General features: G+C 45.8%; 1 protein-coding gene across 2 annotated transcripts in view; it reads right to left on the bottom strand.

Moving 5' to 3' along the window:
* LOC122562307 (uncharacterized) overlaps nucleotides 1-19,283 on the bottom strand; it is a 49,991-nt gene that overhangs the window by 25,515 nt on the left and 5,193 nt on the right. Inside the window, exons 1-2 of one of the 2 annotated variants that reach the window (XM_043715155.2) lie at nucleotides 12,074-12,202; nucleotides 10,098-10,242 (exon numbers count right to left, since the gene is read on the bottom strand). In XM_043715155.2, coding sequence (XP_043571090.2) covers nucleotides 10,098-10,242; nucleotides 12,074-12,111 — 183 coding nt within the window. In that variant the 5' untranslated portion in view covers nucleotides 12,112-12,202. Of the gene's footprint in view, nucleotides 1-10,097; nucleotides 10,243-12,073; nucleotides 12,203-19,283 lie in introns of those variants that run through there. The other variant, XM_043715156.2, reaches the window with a different exon arrangement.

The following is a 19,283-nucleotide window of genomic DNA, read 5'->3' as shown; positions in this document are numbered from 1 at the left end:
GGTTCAGAGGAGATTTACAAGGATGTTGCCTGGTATTGAAGGGAAGGTCTTACAGGAAAGGCTGAGGGAACTGGGGCTGTTTTCGTTGGAGAGAAGGTGGTTGAGCAGTGACTTAGAGTCTTAGAGATGTACAGCACGGAATCAGATCCTTCGGTCCAACCCGTCCATGCCGACCAGATATCCCAACCCAATCTAGTTCCACCTGCCAGCACCTGGCCCATATCCCTCCAAATCCTTCCTATTCATATACCCATCCAAATGCCTCTTAAATGTTGCAATTGTATCAGCCTCCACCACTTCCTCTGGCAGCTCCACGAGAAAAAGTTGCCCCTTAGGTCTCTTTTATATCTTTCCCCTCTCACCCTAAACCTATGCCCTCTAGTTCTGGTCTCCCCCATCCCAGGGAAGAGACTTTGTCTATTTATCCTATCCTTGCTCCTCATGATTTTATAAACCTCTATAAAGTCACCCCCAAGCATTCAACACTCCAGGGAAAATAGGCCCAGCCTATTCCACCTCTCCCTAGAGCTAAAATCCTCCAACCCTAGCAACATCGTTGTAAATCTTTTCTGAATCCTTGAAAGTTTCACAAGATCCTTCCAATAGGAAGGAGACCAGAATTGCACGCAATATGCCAAGTGGCCTAACAGTCATCCCTGCCAGAGCTGAGGGCCACACTCTCTCAGAATTGCAAAGGACCCACTCTGTACTACATCCTCAGGAGAATCCATACTCTCAACAATCAGTATTTCAATTCCATCTCAAACATCAAAAACTTTAAGTACAACAAACTTTTATCTACCCACCTCCATAACCAGCGCTCCTCAAACATTCCAGAAGATTCCCCTGGTCTCGGAAACTACTCAGACGCCATTAGCCATGCGGCTGATGCAGCTACCGCCCACACGCTGATTGATTATGTCACTTCCGCCCCCATCATGGCCACTCCCACAACCACTTCCACCCCTCACAATTCCTCATGCATCACACGTGACATCACTTCTGCCCCTCACATCATCGCTGATGCCACATGCTCAGTGACTTCCGCCACCCCTACTGCCGTGGTCACCACCACTTCCGCCCCCCACCAGCGCCACTCACCTGCATTCTGCTGACATGCCCCCCACAGACACCACTGTCACTATCCCCACCCCCCAGAACCCCGAGGGGAACACTACCCCTGCTCATGACTCCACCCCCATTCCCCCCACTACCACACCCACTCCAGTTACTGACTCCGCTCCCACTCCCAGCCCCACACCCACACCATGATCCCAGCTCCCAGCCCTGCCGAGTTTTCACCAGCCCCCCAGACCTCCCCCTCACTGAGGATGAATGATCAGTCCTCAGCAAAGGACTCACCTTCATCCCCCTCCGTCCACGCATCAATGAATTTAATACACGCTGTGACGTTGAACAATTCTTCCGTCGCCTCCGCCTCTGAGCTTACTTTCACAATCAGGATTCCTGCCCACCTTCCGAGGACCCCTTCGCCCACCTCCAACACACTGCATCCACCTGGACACCCTGTGCTGGCCTATTACCTGCCCTCGACCTCTTCATTTCCAACTGCCGCCGGGCAGTTGGAAATGAAGTCCTGCTAAGATTTGCTTTTCCAAAATGCAGCACCTCACATCTATCTAAATTAAACTCCATCTGCAACTTCTTAGCCCATTGGCCCATCTGGTCCAGATCCCATTGAAATTAGATTAGATTAGATTAGATTACAGTGTGGAAACAGGCCCTTCGGCCCAACAAGTCCACACCGACCTGCCGAAGCGCAACCCACCCATACCCCTACATTTACCCCTACATTTACCCCTTACCTAACACTACGGGCAATTTAGCATGGCCAATTCACCTGACCTGCACATCTTTGGATTGTGGGAGGAAACCCACGCAGACACGGGGAGAATGTGCAAACTCCACACAGTCAGTCGCCTGAGGCGGGAATTGAACCCGGATCTCCGGCGCTGTGAGGCAGCAGTGCTAACCACTGTGCCACCGTGCCGCCCTGAGGTACAAAGTTAAAAATCACACAACACCAGATTATAGTCCAACAGGTTTATTTGGAAGCACTATCTTTCGGAGCCCTGCTCCTCCATCAGCTGGTTGTGGAGTATAAGATCGTGTAAGATATTACGATCTTATACTCCACAACCACCTGATGAAGGAGCAACACTCTGAAAGCTAGTGCTTTCAGATGAATCTGCTGGACTATAACCTGGTGTTGTTTGATTTTTGTTACTCTGTCCACCCCAATCCAATACTAGCATCTCCAAATCATAATCTGAAGTAACCTTCTTCGCTGTCCACTACACCTCCAATTTTGGTGTCATCTGCAAACTTATTAACTATCCCTCTTAAGCTCACATCCAAATCATTTATATAAATAATGAAAAGTAGTGGACCCAGCACTGATCCTTGTGGCAATCCACTGGTCACAGGCCTCCAGTCTGAAAAACAACCCTCCACCACTACCCTCTGTCTTCTACCTTTGAGCCAGTTCTGTATCCAAATGGCTAGTTCTCCCTTTATTCCGTGAGATCTAACCTTGCTAAGCAGTCTCCCATGGGGAACCATGTTGAATGTCTTATTGAAGTTCATATAGATGACCTCCACCACTCTGCCCTCATCAATCCTCTTTGTTACTTCTTCAAAAAACTCAATCAAGTTTGTGAGACATGATTTCCCACGCACAAAACCATGTTGACTATCCTTAATCAGTCCTTGCCTTTTCAAGTACATGTACATCCTGTCCCTCAGGATTCCCTCCAACAACTTGCCCACCACCGAGGTCAGGCTCACTGGTCTATAGTTCCCTGGCTTGTCCTTACCACCCTTCTTAAACAGTGGCACCACATTAGCCAACCTCCAGTCTTCCAGCACCTCACCTGTGACTATCGATGATACAAATATCTCAGCAAGATGCCCAGTAATCATTTCTCTAGCTTCCCAAAGAGTTCTGGGGTACACCTGATCAGGTCCTGGGGATTTATCCACCTTTAACCGTTTCAAGACATCCAGCACTTCCTCCTCTGTAATATGGACATCTTTCAAGATGTCACCATCTATTTCCCTACAGTCTATATATTCCACGTCCTTTTTCCACAGTAAACACTGATGCAAAATACTCATTTAGTATCTCCCCCATCTTCTGCGGGCTCCACACAAAGGCCACCTTGCTGATCTTTGAGGGGTCCTATTCTCTCCCTTGTTATCCATCGACTTGTGTAAGATAACCAGAGGGTTCGGTAGGGTGGACAGTGAGAGCCTTTTTCCTCGGATGGTGACGGCTAACATGAGGGGACATCGCTTTAAATTGAGGGGTGATAGATATAGGGCAGATATCAGGGGTAGCTTTTTTATTCAGAGAGTAGTAGGGGCGTGGAATGGCCTGCCTGCAACAGTAGTAGACTCGCCAATGTTAAGGGCATTTAAATGGGCATTGGACATACATATGGATAATAATGGCATGGTGTAGGTTAGATGGGCATCAGATTAATTTCACAGGTCGGTGCAACATCGAGGGCCGAAGGACCTATACTGTGCTGTAACGTTCTATGTTCTGTGTTCTAAATGTAGTCTGACCAATGATTTGCAGAGGTGTAGCATCATTTCCTTATGTTAATACTCTATTTTCCGTGGAAATTCCAGCGAATCCAGTTTAATGCCCTCGGGTACTCTGCACAGTAAGTGAAGATCGTTTGATAATTAAAGTGAAAGAGGTTTTTGGGTATATTTCACCCAATCATGCACATTACCTCAGTTTTTCCCATGTCTCATACATTGGTTCTGCAGACCCTCTGAGGAACTGCCTGCTCTGTTTGATGAGGTTACTACTCGGAGATGCCAGTGTTGGACTAGGGTGGACAAAGTTAAAAATCACACAACACCGGGTTATAATCCACCAGGTTTATTTGGAAGCACTAGCTTTCAAAGCGCTGCTCCTTCACCAGGTAGCTGTGGAGCAGAATTTATAGCAAAAGATCACAGTGTCATGCAACTGAGATGATGTATTGAACAAATCTCGATTGCTGTTAAGTCTTTCCTCTTTTAGAATGGGTTGCAGGTTTCAGTTCATTAATATGTAAATTGCAGAACTTCATTTTAGTCACATTCTCAAGCTAACTTAAGGTGGGTGATATCACTTCCAGTTCTGTTTCTGAGAGGTTGGTAAATGGGGTCCAAATCGATATGTTTGTAAATGGAGTTCTGGTTTGAATGCCAGGCCTCTAAGAATTCCCGTGCGTGTCTTTGTTTAGCCTGTCCCAAGATGGATAAATTGTCCCAGTCGTACTAGTGTCTCTCCTCATCTGTGTGTATGGATATTAGTGATAATTAGTCATGTCTTTTGGTGGCTAGTTGGTGCTCATGTATCCTGGTGGCTAATTTCTGCTGCATTAAAGGTGTGAGGTTAGAGTCTGTCTGTATCCCAATCTTGAGTGTCACATGGATTGACTGCTTGTAGATTGTATTCCTTTTTGAGCAAAATAGACTGTGTCTGCAAATATAACTCTGCAAATACAAATTCACCCCATATACTTATATGTGTGTGTGCGCGTATGAGAGATAGAGAGAGTGAGTGCGTAAGTGTGAGTGCACGTGAGAGAGTGTGTGTTTGCATATGAGCATGCTTGGTAGTGTGTGTGCATGATTGTGATGGAGTATAAGCCTGTGAGAGGGTTTGTGCATGGGTGTGAGTGTGGGGGGGTGTATGTTTGTATGTATATAAGAGAGGGTGTGTGTGCGCGTGTGTGTGTGTATATATACACGTGCATGCGTAGTGGAGTCACTTCTAGTGTGACATGAACACAAGTTCCCGTTGAGGCCATCTCCATGGATACCGAACTTTGCTATCAGTCTCTGTTTGGCCACTCTGCCTTGTTGCATACCCCAAAGTCTGCTTTGGAGGATGGTCACCTGAAGATCCAAACATCTGTAATCACTGTAGTGTTCCCCAACTGGAAGGGAATACCCCTGCCTGGCAATTGTCACGTGGTGTCCATTCATACATTGTCGTAGCGTCTGCTTGGTCTCGCCAATGTACCATGCCTCGGGGCATCCTTGCCTGCAGTGTATGAATATCTACAGCGTACATGGTGGGTGGTGTGCCCACTTGTAATGGGGGTATCCATGTCGACATTCTGACATATCTTGCAGTGGTCGCCATGACAAGGCTGTATGACGTTGTGGTCAATGTTGTCCTGAAGACTGGGTCATTTGCTGTGAACAATGGTCCGCTAAAGGTCTGGTAGTTGTTTAAAGGTGAGAAATGGAGTCGTAGGGAAGGCCTTGGCGAGATGCTCATCCTCATCAATAATGTGTTGCAAGCTGCAAAGAACATGGTGTGGTTTCCGGACAACGAAGGTCGCATCACATGTCTGTCTCTTGAGGAAGTCATTACAGTTTCTCACTGTGGCATGTCAGAACCGGCAATTGATGAGTTGAGTGTCATACCCTATTCTTATAAGGGCATCCTTGAGCACCTTCACGTGTTCATCGCAATCCTCCTCATCTGAACAGATCCTGTATATGTGTTGGGCTTGTTCATCGGGGATGGCTGTTTTAATATGTTTAGAGTGGAGGCTGGAGAAGTGCAGCATTGTGAGGTTATCTGTGGGTTTGCGGTAGAGTGAGGTACTGAGATGCCCATCCTTAATGGAGATGTGTGTGTCCAGGAATGAGACAGATATTAAAGAGTAGTCCATGGTAGGTCTGATGGTGGGATGAAACTTGTCGATATCACTGTGTTGTTCTTTCAGTGACTCCTCGCCATGAATCCAGAGGAAGAAAATGTCATCAATACATCTGGTGTATAATGTTGATTGGAGGCCCTGTGCAGCAAATAAGTCTTGTTCGAACCCGTACATGAAAATATTGGCATATTGCAGTGCCTATTTGGTTCCCATGGCTGTTCCGTGTGTCTGGATAAAGAACTGGTTGTCAAAGGTGAAAATGTTTTGGTCGAGGATAAAGCAGATGAGTAGTAGGATGGTGTTCGGAGATTGGCAGATGTTGGTGTTGAGTACTGAGGCTATTGCCGTGTTGCCGTCATCGTGGAGGATGCTGGTGTAGAGTGTTAACACATCCATCATGACGAGGAATGTTCACAGTTTGACTGATCCGTGGGTGCTGAGTTTCTGTAAAAACATCTGTAGAGTTGCAACAGAAGTTGGGGGTCCCCTGTACAATGCCCTGTTTCAAGATGCCCTCAATATAGCCAGAGAGGTTCTCACACAGGGTGCCATCGCCTGATACGATGGAATGTCCTGGTGTGTCGGCTTTGTGCATCTTTGGAAGGCAGTAGAAGTCCCCTACATGAGAAGTACGTGGGATGAGAGAGCGTAGGGAACTCTGAGGAACTGGATCAAAAGTCCTGATCAATGTGTTTAGTTCATGAGTGTGCTGTTTGGTCGGATTGGCTGTTAGTTGCCTGTAGTGTTCCTAGTTGTTCAGTTTCAGTACGCTTGCTTGCAGTAATCTGTTCTATTCTGAATGATGATGGCTCCTCCTTTATCTACTGGCTTGATGACAATGTTGTGATTGGTTTTGAGAGCATGGATGGTGTTGTGTTGTGATCAGGTGAGGTTTTGCTCTACGTCGTGGGTACGGCTGATGAATCTGGCATTTATATATTTCCTGACAGTTTGAAAGTACATGTCAAGCCCGGGGCAGCGGTCCTCCAGATGGGTCCAAATTGCTCCACTATGGATCTCTCTGATGACTGTTCCAGTTCTCTGCTTGTCTAGTTGGGATCACTGCTGACCTCTTGGAAGAATTCACGGAGTCTCATTCATCTGATGAATTTCTCCGTGGCTGCTGCAAGACCAATGGGGTCCATTGGGTGGTGGGGCAGAAATTGAGTCCTTGGCTGAGAATTTCAATCTCTTCTGGTTGAAGGGTATGGCCTGATAAGTTGACTATCTACCAAGCACGCACACATGCAAACACACACTCTCACATGTGCACACACACTCACAGACACACACACTCTCTCTCTCTCTCACACACACGTCTATGGAGTGAATTTGCATTTGCAGAATTATATTTGCAGACACATTCTGTTTTGCTCAAAAAGCATACAATCTGTAGGCAGACAGTCCATGTGACATTTTATAAATTCCTACTTTAGAAATAGAACCAGTCTGACCCAAGATTGGGATACAGACAGACTCTAACCTCACACCTTGTCTGAGCTGAGATGTCACTTTTTTTTATTATAAAATCTGTGTGTAACTTAAAAGTGTTTCTGGGATTTACATATTAATGCACCTAAACCTGCAACCCATCCTAAAAGATTAAAGACTTTACAGCAATTTAGATTTGTTCAATATATCATTCCAGTTGCATGACACTGTGATATTTTGCTATAAATTCTGTGTCTTATGATCCTACTCCACAGCTACCTGATGAAGGAGCAGCACTTTGAAAGCTAATGCTTCCAAATAAACCTGGTGGTTATTGGTCAGAGTATTGAGTACAGGAGTTGGGAGGTCATCTTGCGGCGTACAGGACATTGGTTTGGCCACTGTTGGAATATTGCGTGCAATTCTGGTCTCTTCCCTATTGGAAAGATGTTGTGAAACTTGAAAGGGTTCAGAAAAGTTTTACAAGGATGTTGCCAGGGTTGGAGAATTTGAGCTAAATAGGCTGGGGCTGTTTTCCCTGGGGCGTCAGAGGCTGAGGGGTGACCTTATAGACGTTTATAAAATCATGAGGGGCATGAATAGGATAAATAGACAAAGTCTTTTCCCTGGGGTGGGGCAGTCCAGAACTACAGGGCATAGGTTTAGGGTGAGAGCGGAAAGATATAAAAGAGACCTAAGGGGCAATGTTTTCACACAGAGGCTGGTACGTGTATGGAATGAGCTGCCAGAGGAAGTGGTGGAAGCTGGTACAATTGCAACATTTAAGAGGCATTTGGATGGGTATATGGGGGTTTGGAGGGATATGGGCCGGGTGCTGGCAGGTGGAACTAGATTGGGTTGGAATATCTGGTCGACATGGACGGGTTGGACTGAAGGGTCTGTTTCCATGCTGTCCATCTCTATGACTCTATGACTACAACCTGGTGTTGTGTGATGTCTAACTTTGATGAGGTTATGGCAGTCCCCATCATAGCTGCTACCTGCCCGTATTCGGAGAGAGTCCCTGCCTCCTGGAGATGCTTAGCATTATGTTGATTAGGTGCTGATCTCACCTCCCGCTTAATTAAGATACATACATTTTAAAATAATGTCAAGGGAGCAACACAGCTGAGGTGGAAGATTGGGCCCAGAATTTCATCCAGGCTTTGAATTCCTGACCTCACTTTGAAAATCTGGCACAGTGTCTCTGTATAAGAAACCCAGGGTGTGTATTTGAGTCATAGAGTCATAGAGGTATACAGCACGAAAACAGACCCTTCAGTCCAACCCGTCCATGTCGACCAGATATCCCAAACTAATTGAGTCCCATCTACCAGCACCCGGCCTATATCCCTCCAAACCCTTCCTATTCATATACCCATCCAGATGCCTTTTAAATGTTGCAATTGTACTAGCCTCCACCACTTCTTCTGGCAGCTCATTCCATACACGTACCACCCTCTGCGTGAAAAAGTTGTCCCTCAGGTCTCTTTTATATCGTTCCGCTCTCACCCTAAACCCATGCCCTCTAGTTTTGGACTCCCCCACCCCAGGGAAGAGACTTTGTCTATTCATCCTATCCATTCTCCTCATGATTTTATAAACCTCTATAAGGTCACCCCTCAGCCTCCAACGTTCCAGGGAAAACAGCCCCAGCCTATTCAACCTCTCCCTATAGCTCAAATCTCTATATATTGTATTTTTTTATATATTGCACCTTCATGCTCTCATGAGTACACATTGGGATGGCACAGTGGCTCAGTGGTTAGCACTGCTGCCTCACAGCTCCAGGGTCCCAGGTTCAATTCCAGCTTCGGGCAACTGTTGGTGTGGAGTTTGCATATTCTCCCCTGTGTCTGTGTGGGTTTCTTCTCACAATCCAAAGACGTGCAGGTTAGGGTGGATTGGTTGTGCCAAATTGCCGATAGTGTCTGGGGATGTGTAGGTTAGGTGGGTAAGACAAAGGAAATGCAGGGTTACAAGGAAAATGGATGGGTGGGAGGGGGTTGGTCTGGGTAAGATGTGCTTTGGTGAGTTAGTGTGGACTCAATAGGCCAAATGGCCTGTTTTCCCACTTGTAGGGATTCTATGATTCTACAAGAACCATGCAATGAGCATCTCCAATAAGAAACAATCTTGCAGAGAGCTCTCATGAGTACAACAAGAATTACTTCCTTAAGTGCTGTAACCAACTTACTCACCTACGTTTAGAATGATTAAAGGAGCTGATTGCTAAACAAAACGAAACTGTTTTATTTCCTTTAGTGAAGAGAGTGCAGAGTGAGGGGACATAACAGTAGATTTAGTGGAGGCCATGCAGACATTAGGTCTTCATGGAAATCTAGAACTCTCTCCCCCAAAATACTATGGGCGGCACGGTGGCTCAGTGGTTAGCACTGCTGCCTCACAGCGCCAGGGACCCGGGTTCAATTCCTGCCTCGGACAACTGTCTATGTGGAGTTTGCACGTTCTCCCCGTGTCTGCATGGGTTTCCTCCGGGTGCTCCCACAGTCCAAAGATGTGCAGGTCAGGTGAATTGGCCATGTTAAATTATCCATAGTGCTAGGTGTAGGGGAATGGGTCTGGATGGGTTGCTCTTTGGAGGGTCGGTGTGGACTTGTTGGGCCGAAGGGCCTGGTTCCACACTGAAGGGAATCAAATCTAATCTACAGTTGCACTGAGAAACAACTGAAAATTTTAAAACTTTGACTGATTTTGTTTTAAAAATGGGGATATTACGAACTATGGAACCAAGACAAGTCAATGGGCTTAAGAAATCGATCTATCATGATCTAGTTAAATGGTGAAATGGGCTGCAGATGCCAAACAACTCACTTTTATTCCTACGTTTCTTCCTAATAATCCTTAAACATTCTGACCTTGTTGTAACAAAATCTACCCACTGGGCAAAGCTAACACAAATACTACTTTGTACCTCATAAACAGGAATAGAATTGTCACACTTACAATTTTTCTTTGCTCTTTAGTCAATGCTCGTTTTGTCTGTTTCTTAGATATTTTATTCGTATATCCTTGAAGAGCGGCTTCATTTTCATTTTGTATTTCCTTGACGTTAACAGTTTTCATAACAACTGCCATCTTCTTACCTGGACTAGAAGTTTTGAAAAAAGGGATTATGCATTGTTTATTTTCTATTTCTGTGATGAAATTGTTCAAATACAGAACATTCAAAAATAAATTGCACTTTTCTTATTACATCAATAACCAAAGTCTGATAAATCACTGGTAATAGTAAATAGAGTCACAGAGATGTACAGCATGGAAACAGACCCTCAGTCCAACCCGTCCATGCCGACCAGATATCCCAACCCAATCTAGTCCCACCTGCCAGCACCCGGCCTATATCCCTCTAAACCCTTCCTATTCATATACCCATCCAAATGCCTTTTAAATGTCGCAATTGTACCAGCCTCCACCACATCCTCTGGCAGCTCATTCCATTCACGTACCACCCTCTGTGTGAAAAGGTTGCCTCTTAGGTCTCTTTTATATCTTTCTGCTCTCACCCTAAACTTATGCCCTCTAGTTCTGGACTCCCTGACTACAGGGAAATACTTTGTCTATTTATCCTATCCATGCCCCTCATGATTTTGTAAACCTCTAAAAGGTCACCCCTCAGCCTCCGATGCTCCAGGGAAAACAACCCCAGCCTGTTCAGCCTCTCCCTGTAGCTCAAATCCTCCAACCCTGGCAACATTCTTGTAAATCTTTTCTGAACCCTTTCAAGTTTCACAACATCATTCCGACAGGAAGGAGACCAGAATTGCACACAATATTCCAACAGTGGCCTAACCAATGTCCTGTACAGCCGCAACATGACCTCCCAATTCCTGTACTCAATACTCTGACCAATAAAGGAAAGCATATCAAACACCTTCTTCACTATCCTATCTATCTGTGACTCCACTTTCAAGGAGCTATGAACCTTGAAAGCAACGCTCCCTAGGACCTTACCATTAAGTGTATAAGTCCTGCTAAGATTTGCTTTCCCAAAATGCAACACCTCACATTTATCTGAATTAAACTCCATCTGCCACTCCTCAGCCCATTGGCCCATCTGGTCAAGATCCCGTTGTAATCTGAGGTAACCCTCTTCGCTGTAAAGACTGTATTGTATTCTTCCAGTTCCTCCATCTCTGCTGGATCTGTTCTGATGATGGCAGCTTGTTCCTCCACCAACGGTTCCCCATCACCATGGTTGAGAGAGCCCTCAGCCACCTGGCACTCACCTCTTCTCTTCCCTCCGACAACGATAGGGACCCCTGGGTCCTTACCTACCATCCCACCAGCATCCACATCTGGAGAATCATTAGCCGTCATTTCTGCCACCTCCAGTCACGCATTCCCTCCCTCCCCTGTCAGCGTTCCGCAAGGACTCTCCGGGCCTCACCTCCATCTATCCTTCACTCTTCACCGCGCCCACACCTTCACCTTGCCCTCCCACCTCCCAACCCCCCAAAACCTTTTCCTTGCTACAATTAATTCTGAGGGTCACTGGATTGGAAACGTTAACTCTGCTTTCTCTCCACAGATGCTGCCAGAGCTGCGGAGTTTCTCCTGCAATTTCTGTTTTTGTTTCAGGTTAAGTTTGCTCTTCAGAGCCACATCAAACACTCCCAGCTGGAGACAGATCGTTTTAGCTGCCCATGTTTACCTTATTTCTCGCTTTAACTGTTTCTCTGTCTTTTAACAGTGTAATTATTTCACTCATTCTCTCATTTTCCAGGTTTGCTCTGCGTTTATCTATTAAATTCTCTTTTATCTTTTTAAGCGTAATTCTTCGGCTATTTTCTTCTTTATTTTTGCCCCAGGTTAGTTATCTCGCCGTCATTCCCCACATTCTCTGTCCCCCTGTTTTTCTCTCTCTCTCTTTCTCTCTTTCCCATTGTTTCCTCTGCTCGTTTCTCAAAGCGTAAATTCACCTCTTTTTTCTGGTCTTCTTCACGTTCTTTCTCGGCATTTTTAAACCCTTACTACAAATAACTTGTCCTTTTTTCAATTACAAATAAGAATGCAGCAATCCTGGGAGCAGCGAGGGTAGCATTCAGCAGGGGAGCGGTTGCCAGGAAGCGTTGTTAGGACGCAGGAAGCGTGTGGAGGATGTGGCATGATCCTTCTCTCCCTGGATTGCCATAATGTGGAGCTGCTGGGGGTTGGACTGGGCTGGACAACACTAAATATGACACAACACCAGGTTATAGTCCAGCAGGTTTATCAGCAAGTTTATTTGAAGTTTCAAATAAACCTGTTAGACTATAACCTGGTGCAGTGTGATTTTTAACTTTGTCAATTGATTGCCATATCATTGCAGTCACCAACCACTGCATATGCCAGTTATTAACATACTCCGCGTGGTAAAACAAATCTATTTTTAAAAAAAATTTAATTCAGTGTTTAATATGCTAAAACTGGTAATGGATTTGCCACATGGATTTTACTTATACAGTAACTCCTGTGTATTATTGTTAAACTAAAATATAAACCGAACATCAACAATATGTAAAAGAGCTGCCAGCATCTTCATTGTATTTTTGAGTCCTGCAATGTGAAAGGGTTTATAAGTTCTTCGTGAATTTTCCCAGCAGCTCCTTCAGGTGCAGTATAAAGAGCATTTCCATAAGGCTATAAGAAACAGGGGCAGCATTAGGCCATTCAGTCCATCAGTCTCCAGCTGTTCCATCATGGGTGATATGTTTCTCAACCCAATCTCCAGCCTTCTCTCCATACCCATTGATCTCCTTACCAATCAAGAACCAGTCTATCTCTGTCTTAAATACATTCAATGGCTTGGCCTCCACAGCCCTCTATGGCAATGAATTCCATTGATTCACTACCCTCTGGCTGAAGAAACTCCTCCTTCTCATCTCAGTTCTACAGGGTAATCCCTTCACTCTGAGGCTGTACCTTTGGGTCCTGGTCTCTTTTACAAGTGGAAACATCTTCTCCACATCCAGTCTATCCAGGTCTCTCAGTATTCTGTTAAAAATCATATAACAGGTCATAGTCCAAAGGGTTTATTTGGAAAGACTAGCTTTCAAAGCTAGTACTTCCAAATAAACTTGTTGGACTACAACCTGGTGTTGTGTGATTTTTAACTTTGTCCACCCCAGTCCAACACCAGCACCTCCACATCTCAGTATTCTGTAAGTTTCAATCAGATCTCCCTCAGCCTTCTAAACTCAATTGAGTGCAGACCAGAGTCCTCAACTACTCCTCATGTGACAAGCCCTTCAAATCCAGAATCATTCTTGTAAACCTCCTTTGAAAAACCCTCCATCTCCAACACATCCTTGGATTTGGTGTCCAAAACTGCTCAGAATATTCCTACACGCATTGAATCAGAAGTCAGACTGAGTTGGCACATCCTCATTGCAAATGCTTGGCAAGTCAAGGTGTATAAAAGGTATTTTTTCAAACATTTCTACTTCCCCAGCCTTTCACAGAAAAACATTAACAGGTATAATTATTTCGACTTTCTTCCACTTTAAATTTTATCTGTCTCTGCATGAGTTTCACACATAATGATTTATCAATGTCTGTGAGCCTTGACAATGCATCTAAGATCTACTTCCAAGTAGCAAAATCATTCCGTGTGCGCAAGGGTCATGCCTTTTCAGTAGAATGTGACTTTTGTAAAATTCAGTCATGAGACATGGTCATTGCTGGCTGAGCGAGTCTTTATTATCCCTCCCTAATTGCCCTCAAGAAGGTGAGAGTGAGCTACCTTCGTGAACTGTTGCTGTCCATGTGCTGTCAGTAAACCCTCAATGCCATTAGGGAGGGAATTCCAGGGGAGGGGCTCGGAGGGGAACTTGCAGGGGGTGGCACTCCCATGTATCTGCTGCCTTTGCCCTTTGAGATGAAAGTGGTCATGGGTTTGGAAGAATTGACACTTGATAGAATTGACTAAGCAATTTTCAAATTATTTTAGATTCTTAGAGTTAAGGCAAGGGAATACACAGTGAACAATAGAAACCTGGGAAGTACTGAGGTTCTGAGGGACCATGTTCTGTATGGCCACTGGTCCCTGAAGCTATCAGGACAGTTGAACAAAGTGGTTAAGGAGGCATTTTGTATACACGCCTTCATTAGTCAAGGCATAGAATTTAAGAGCAGGGATGTTATGTAGAAACATAAAAACTGATGGTTAGGCCATAGCTTGAATATTGTGTGCAATTCTGAAATCCACTGAAAAGGGCGTTGAGAAGATTTACCAGGACGTTGCCTAGGCTAGAGAATTTCAATAGTTGGACAGAGTGGGGTTGGTTTCCTCAGAGCAGAGGAGATTGAGCAGCTAGTTCTTTGAGGTGCATAAAAGTATAAGGGACATAGGCAGGGCAAACATCTTCGCCTTGATGGAGGGATCATTGACAGGGGACGTAGATCTATGGTAAGAGTCTGGAGGTTTAGAGGGGATGCAAGGATTTTTTCACTCAGAGAATGGTGGATATCTGAACTCACAGCCTGCAAGAGTGGGACAGGCAGAACTGTCATAATATTTAAGAAGTATTTAGATGCACACTTGTAATGCCAAGTTACACAAAGCTACAGGGCAAGAGCAGGATAACGGGATTAGAATACTTTGGAGGTTGTTATTGACCAATGGGCTGAAGGTCCTTTTCTGAGCTGTAGATCTCTATGACTCCTGAAACTCACTGATCTACAATTACAGAAAAACACAGCAGGTCAGGCAGCATCCGAGGAGCAGGAGAATCGATGTTTCAGATAGGTGGGAAGAAGATGGACAGATGGGACAGTTCAAGAGGGCAGTGCTGAGCTGGAGGGTTGGATCTCAGATGAGGTGGGGACAGTGGAGATGAGGAAACTGGTGAAGTCAATATTGATGCAGTGTGGTTGGAGGGTCCTAAGGCGGAAGATGAGGTGTTCTTCCTCCAGGCATCAGGTGGCTTGGATTTGGCGGTGGAGGTCCTTGGCAGAGTGGGAGGGGGTGTTGAAGTGGTCAGCCACAGGACGGTGGGGTTGTTTGGTGCATGTGTCCTGGAGATGTTCCCTGAAACATTCCGCGAGTCGGTGTTCTGTCTCCCCTATGTAGAGGAGACCACATTTCCTTCCCACTTATCTGCTACACCCTCCCCTCAGACCTATCACCATCAGCCTCCATCTCCATCTATCTATCACCCTCCCAGCTACCTTCCCCCAGCCCCACCTTCCTATTTATCTCACAGCCCCCTTTCCCCTCTCCACATTCCTGATGAAGGGTTTATGCCTGAAACATCGATTCTCCTGCTCCTCGGAAGGTGCCCTGACCTGCTGTGCTTTACCAGCGCAACACTCTTGAATCCTTTGCAATTCGCCTACTGGTGCAACAGGTCCATGGTGAATGCCATCTCCCTGGCCCGAAACTTATCCCTGGATCATTTGGATAACTAGGATATACTTATCTCAGGCTCCTACTTATTGACAACAACTCTGCCTTGAACACCATACTTCCAAACAAACTCATCTCTAAACTCCAAGACCTAGAGCTCAGCTCCCATCTCTGCAACTGGATCCTTGACTTCTTGACCGATAGACCGCTATCAGTAAGGATAGATGACAACACCTCCTCCACTGTAATCCTCAATGCTGGTGCCTTTAAGACTGTGTACTCAGCTCCCGACAATAGTCCTTATATACACACATTATGTGGCCAAATTCCTCCCCAACTCCATTTAAAACTTTGCTGACGACATCACCATTGTAGGTTGGATCTCAAACAACAATAAGACAGAGTACAAGAAGGAGAGATTGAGAGCTTAGTGGCATGTGTCAAGACAACAATCTCTCCATCAACGGCAGCAAAGGGAAGGAGCTAGTCATTGACTTCAGGAAATGGAGTGGAGACTACGTCCCTGTCTGCATCAATGAAGCTGAGGTGGAGATGATGGAGACTGTCAAGTTCCTGGGAGTGATGATCACCAACAATCTGTCCTGGTCCACCCACATTAATGTGATGATCACAAAAGCAAAACAACGCCATTAATTCAATGAATTCCCCATGCATTTCAACATCGAATTTTTCTTCCATCACTTCTGTGCTTATATTTTCCATCAGCACTCCCACCCATCACCCGAGGACCCCTTCTCCCACCTCCAACATACTCCATCCACTTGGACACCCCATGCTGTCTGATACCTGCCCTCGATCTCTTCATCTCCAACTGCCGCCATGACACTGACCACCTCAACCTGTCCACCCTTCTCACCCACTCTAACCTCTCACCCTCGCAACGCGCAGCCCTCTACTCCAGCCCCAACCTCACCAGCAAACCCGCAGACAATGGGGGGGGGGGGCACAGTGGTAGTTTGGCGCACAAACGTCTACATCGCTGAAGCCAGACGCCAACTCACAGACACCTCCTTCTACTGCCCCCTTGACCAAGACCTCACCTCCCATCATCAAACCATTATCTTCCAGACCATCCACAACCTCATCACCTCAGAGGATCTCTCATCCACAACCTCCAACCTCATATTCCCAGAAGGCTGGACCGCCCGATTCTAAATCTTACCCAAAATCCACAAACCTGACTGCCCCAATCGACCTATTGTCATCATCTCTGCCTGCCCCTGCCCCACTGAACGTATCTCATCATATCTTGACACCGTTCTGTCCCCCTTGATCCAGGAGCTCCTCACATTCATTTGGGATACCACCTACACCCTCCACCTCCTCCATGACTTTTGTTTTTCTGGGCCCCTACGTCTCATCTTTCCATCTTACAGGAATTCAATCCCTGTACATGTCTATCCGCCATGATGAAGGCCTCCAAGCCCTCTGTTTCTTCTTCTCCCGCCAACCCAACCAGTATCCCTCCACTGACACACTCATTTGATTGGCTGAACCAACACCCTCAACAACTTCTCCTTCAAATTCTCCCACTTCCTCCAATCCAAAGGGGTAGCCATGGGCACCCGCATGGGCCCCAGCTATGCCTGTCTCTTCGTTGCTACATGGAACAGTCCATCTTCTGTAGTTACACTGGCACCATTCCCCATTTTCTCGTCCGCTACATTGATGACTGTATCAGCACCACTTCATGCTCCCATGAGGAGGTTGAACAGTTCATCAACGTCTCCAAAACCTTCCACCCTAACCTCAAGTTCACCTGGACCATCTCAGACACCTCCCTCCCTGTCCTGGATCTCTCCATCTCCATTTCCAGCGACTGACTCAATAAAGACATCTATTTCAAATCAACCAACAGCTGCCTGGACTACACCTTGTCCCAACCCCCTCCTGTAAAAATTTTATCCCTTACTCCCAATTCCTCCACCTCCACTGTATCTGTTCCCAGGTGGACCAATTCCACTCCAGAACATCCCAGATGGCCTCCTATTTCAAGGACTGAAATTTCCCACTCCCATGTGGTCACCAGTGCTCTCCAGAGCATCTCCTCCACTTCCCGCTCCTTCTCCCTTGAACCCCACCCCTCCAATCACAAGAAGGTTAGAACCCACCCCCCCCACCCCCTCCCCACTGTCCTCACCTTCAACCCCACCAACCTTCGGGTACAAGGCTTTATTCCCCAACCATTTGGAGGACGGGAAAAATTTCTGGCTGTAAGAGCTGCTCCTTATTTTGAAGTATTTAAGGTGTTGGAGGTGATTTCCTCAAATTCCAGGAGCAGCAACTACTGTTTTTTATGCTGTTGCATTGTTTTGAAACTTTGGAGAAAAAGTCAAAACAACAGCAGTTTAAAAGGGAGAAGAGCAGACAAAGGAAGCTCATGGTGAGGACAGTGCAGGAGAGAGGGAGAGAGGGAGAGAACCTGCACAGTTACTGCCTTTGCTGTTTGAATTCATGTATCGCTGGACATCAGAGTGCATCTGGGAAAATTAACAAACTGTGAAATTCACAACTAATCTTGGAGGAACTGTTGGGTGAAGTTCACAGCACAGAATCAGATAAGTTAATTGTTGTTTTAAGTCTGTCCAAGAGAAAGGCTGCAGTAGTAAGTATAGTGGATTCTTTCTTGTTTATACGTTTTTGGAGATAAGTCTCTTGATTAAACTTAAAATATAAGCCATAGCTATTAATTTAACCTGGGGCAGTGTTTGTAGAGGAATAAGATGGTGTTATTTTCTGGGTCTATAGATTGTGAAGGAGCAAAAATGGCCTTTGCAGTGATATGTACTTCTTGTCACATGTGGGAGTTAAAGAGAGTTTAAGGGTGACTGCAGATTATATCTGTCATAAATGCTGTTGGATGCGAATCTTATCAGATCGAGTGGATTGGTTGGAGAGACAGCTAGAAACATAAGGAATTTGCAACAGCAACAGTATGTGATGGATGGCAGCTATAGGAAGGGGCGGGACATCTCAGATACAGTCACATAGATGGGTTAACTCCAGGAAGGGTAGGAGAGGTAGACAGCTAGTGCAGGAGTATTTTGTGGATATACCCATTTCAAACAGGTATGCTGCTTTGGAATATGTAGGGGGTGATGGATTCTCAGGGGAACGTAGCACGAACAGCCAAGTTTCTGGTATTGAGACTGACTCTAATGCAACGAGGGGTACGTCAGCTTCCAAGAGATCAATTGTGTTAGGGGATTCTGTAGTCAGAGGTACAGACAGACGTTTCTGTGGCCAGCAGAGAAAAATCAGAATGGTGTGTTGTTTCCCTGGTGCCAGGATCAAGGATGTCTCAGAGAGGGGTCAGAATGTTCTCACAGGGGAGAGGGGTCAGCAGGAGGTCATTGTCCACATTGGAACCGACGACATTGGAAGGGAAAAGGTTGAGATTCTGAAGGGAGATTACAGAGAGTTAGGTAGAAATTTAAAAAGGAGGTCCTCAAGGGTAGTTATATCAGGATTACACCCAGTGCTACGAGCTAGTGAGGGCAGGAATAGGAGGATAGATTTACAAGGATGTTGCCATGGTTGGAGGATCTGAGCTACAGGGAGAGGCTGAACAGGCTGTGGCTGTTTTCCCTGGAGCGTCGGAGGCTGAGGGGTGACCTTATAGAGGTTTACAAAATTATGAGGGATAAATAGACAAAGTCTTTTCCCTGTGGTCGGGGAGTCCAGAACTACAGGGCACAGGTTTAGGGTGAGAGCGGAAAGATATAAAAGAGACCTAAGGGGCAACTTTTTCATGCAGAGGGTGGTACGTGTATGGAATGAGC

This window comes from Chiloscyllium plagiosum, unplaced genomic scaffold (assembly GCF_037043375.1).
Source record: "Chiloscyllium plagiosum isolate Xiang-an unplaced genomic scaffold, Cpla_swu_hap1 HiC_scaffold_25, whole genome shotgun sequence".
In the NCBI taxonomy this organism is placed as follows: domain Eukaryota; kingdom Metazoa; phylum Chordata; class Chondrichthyes; order Orectolobiformes; family Hemiscylliidae; genus Chiloscyllium; species Chiloscyllium plagiosum.
Note: the sequence above shows the minus strand (reverse complement) of the source record. Positions and strands in the feature narration are given on the sequence as shown.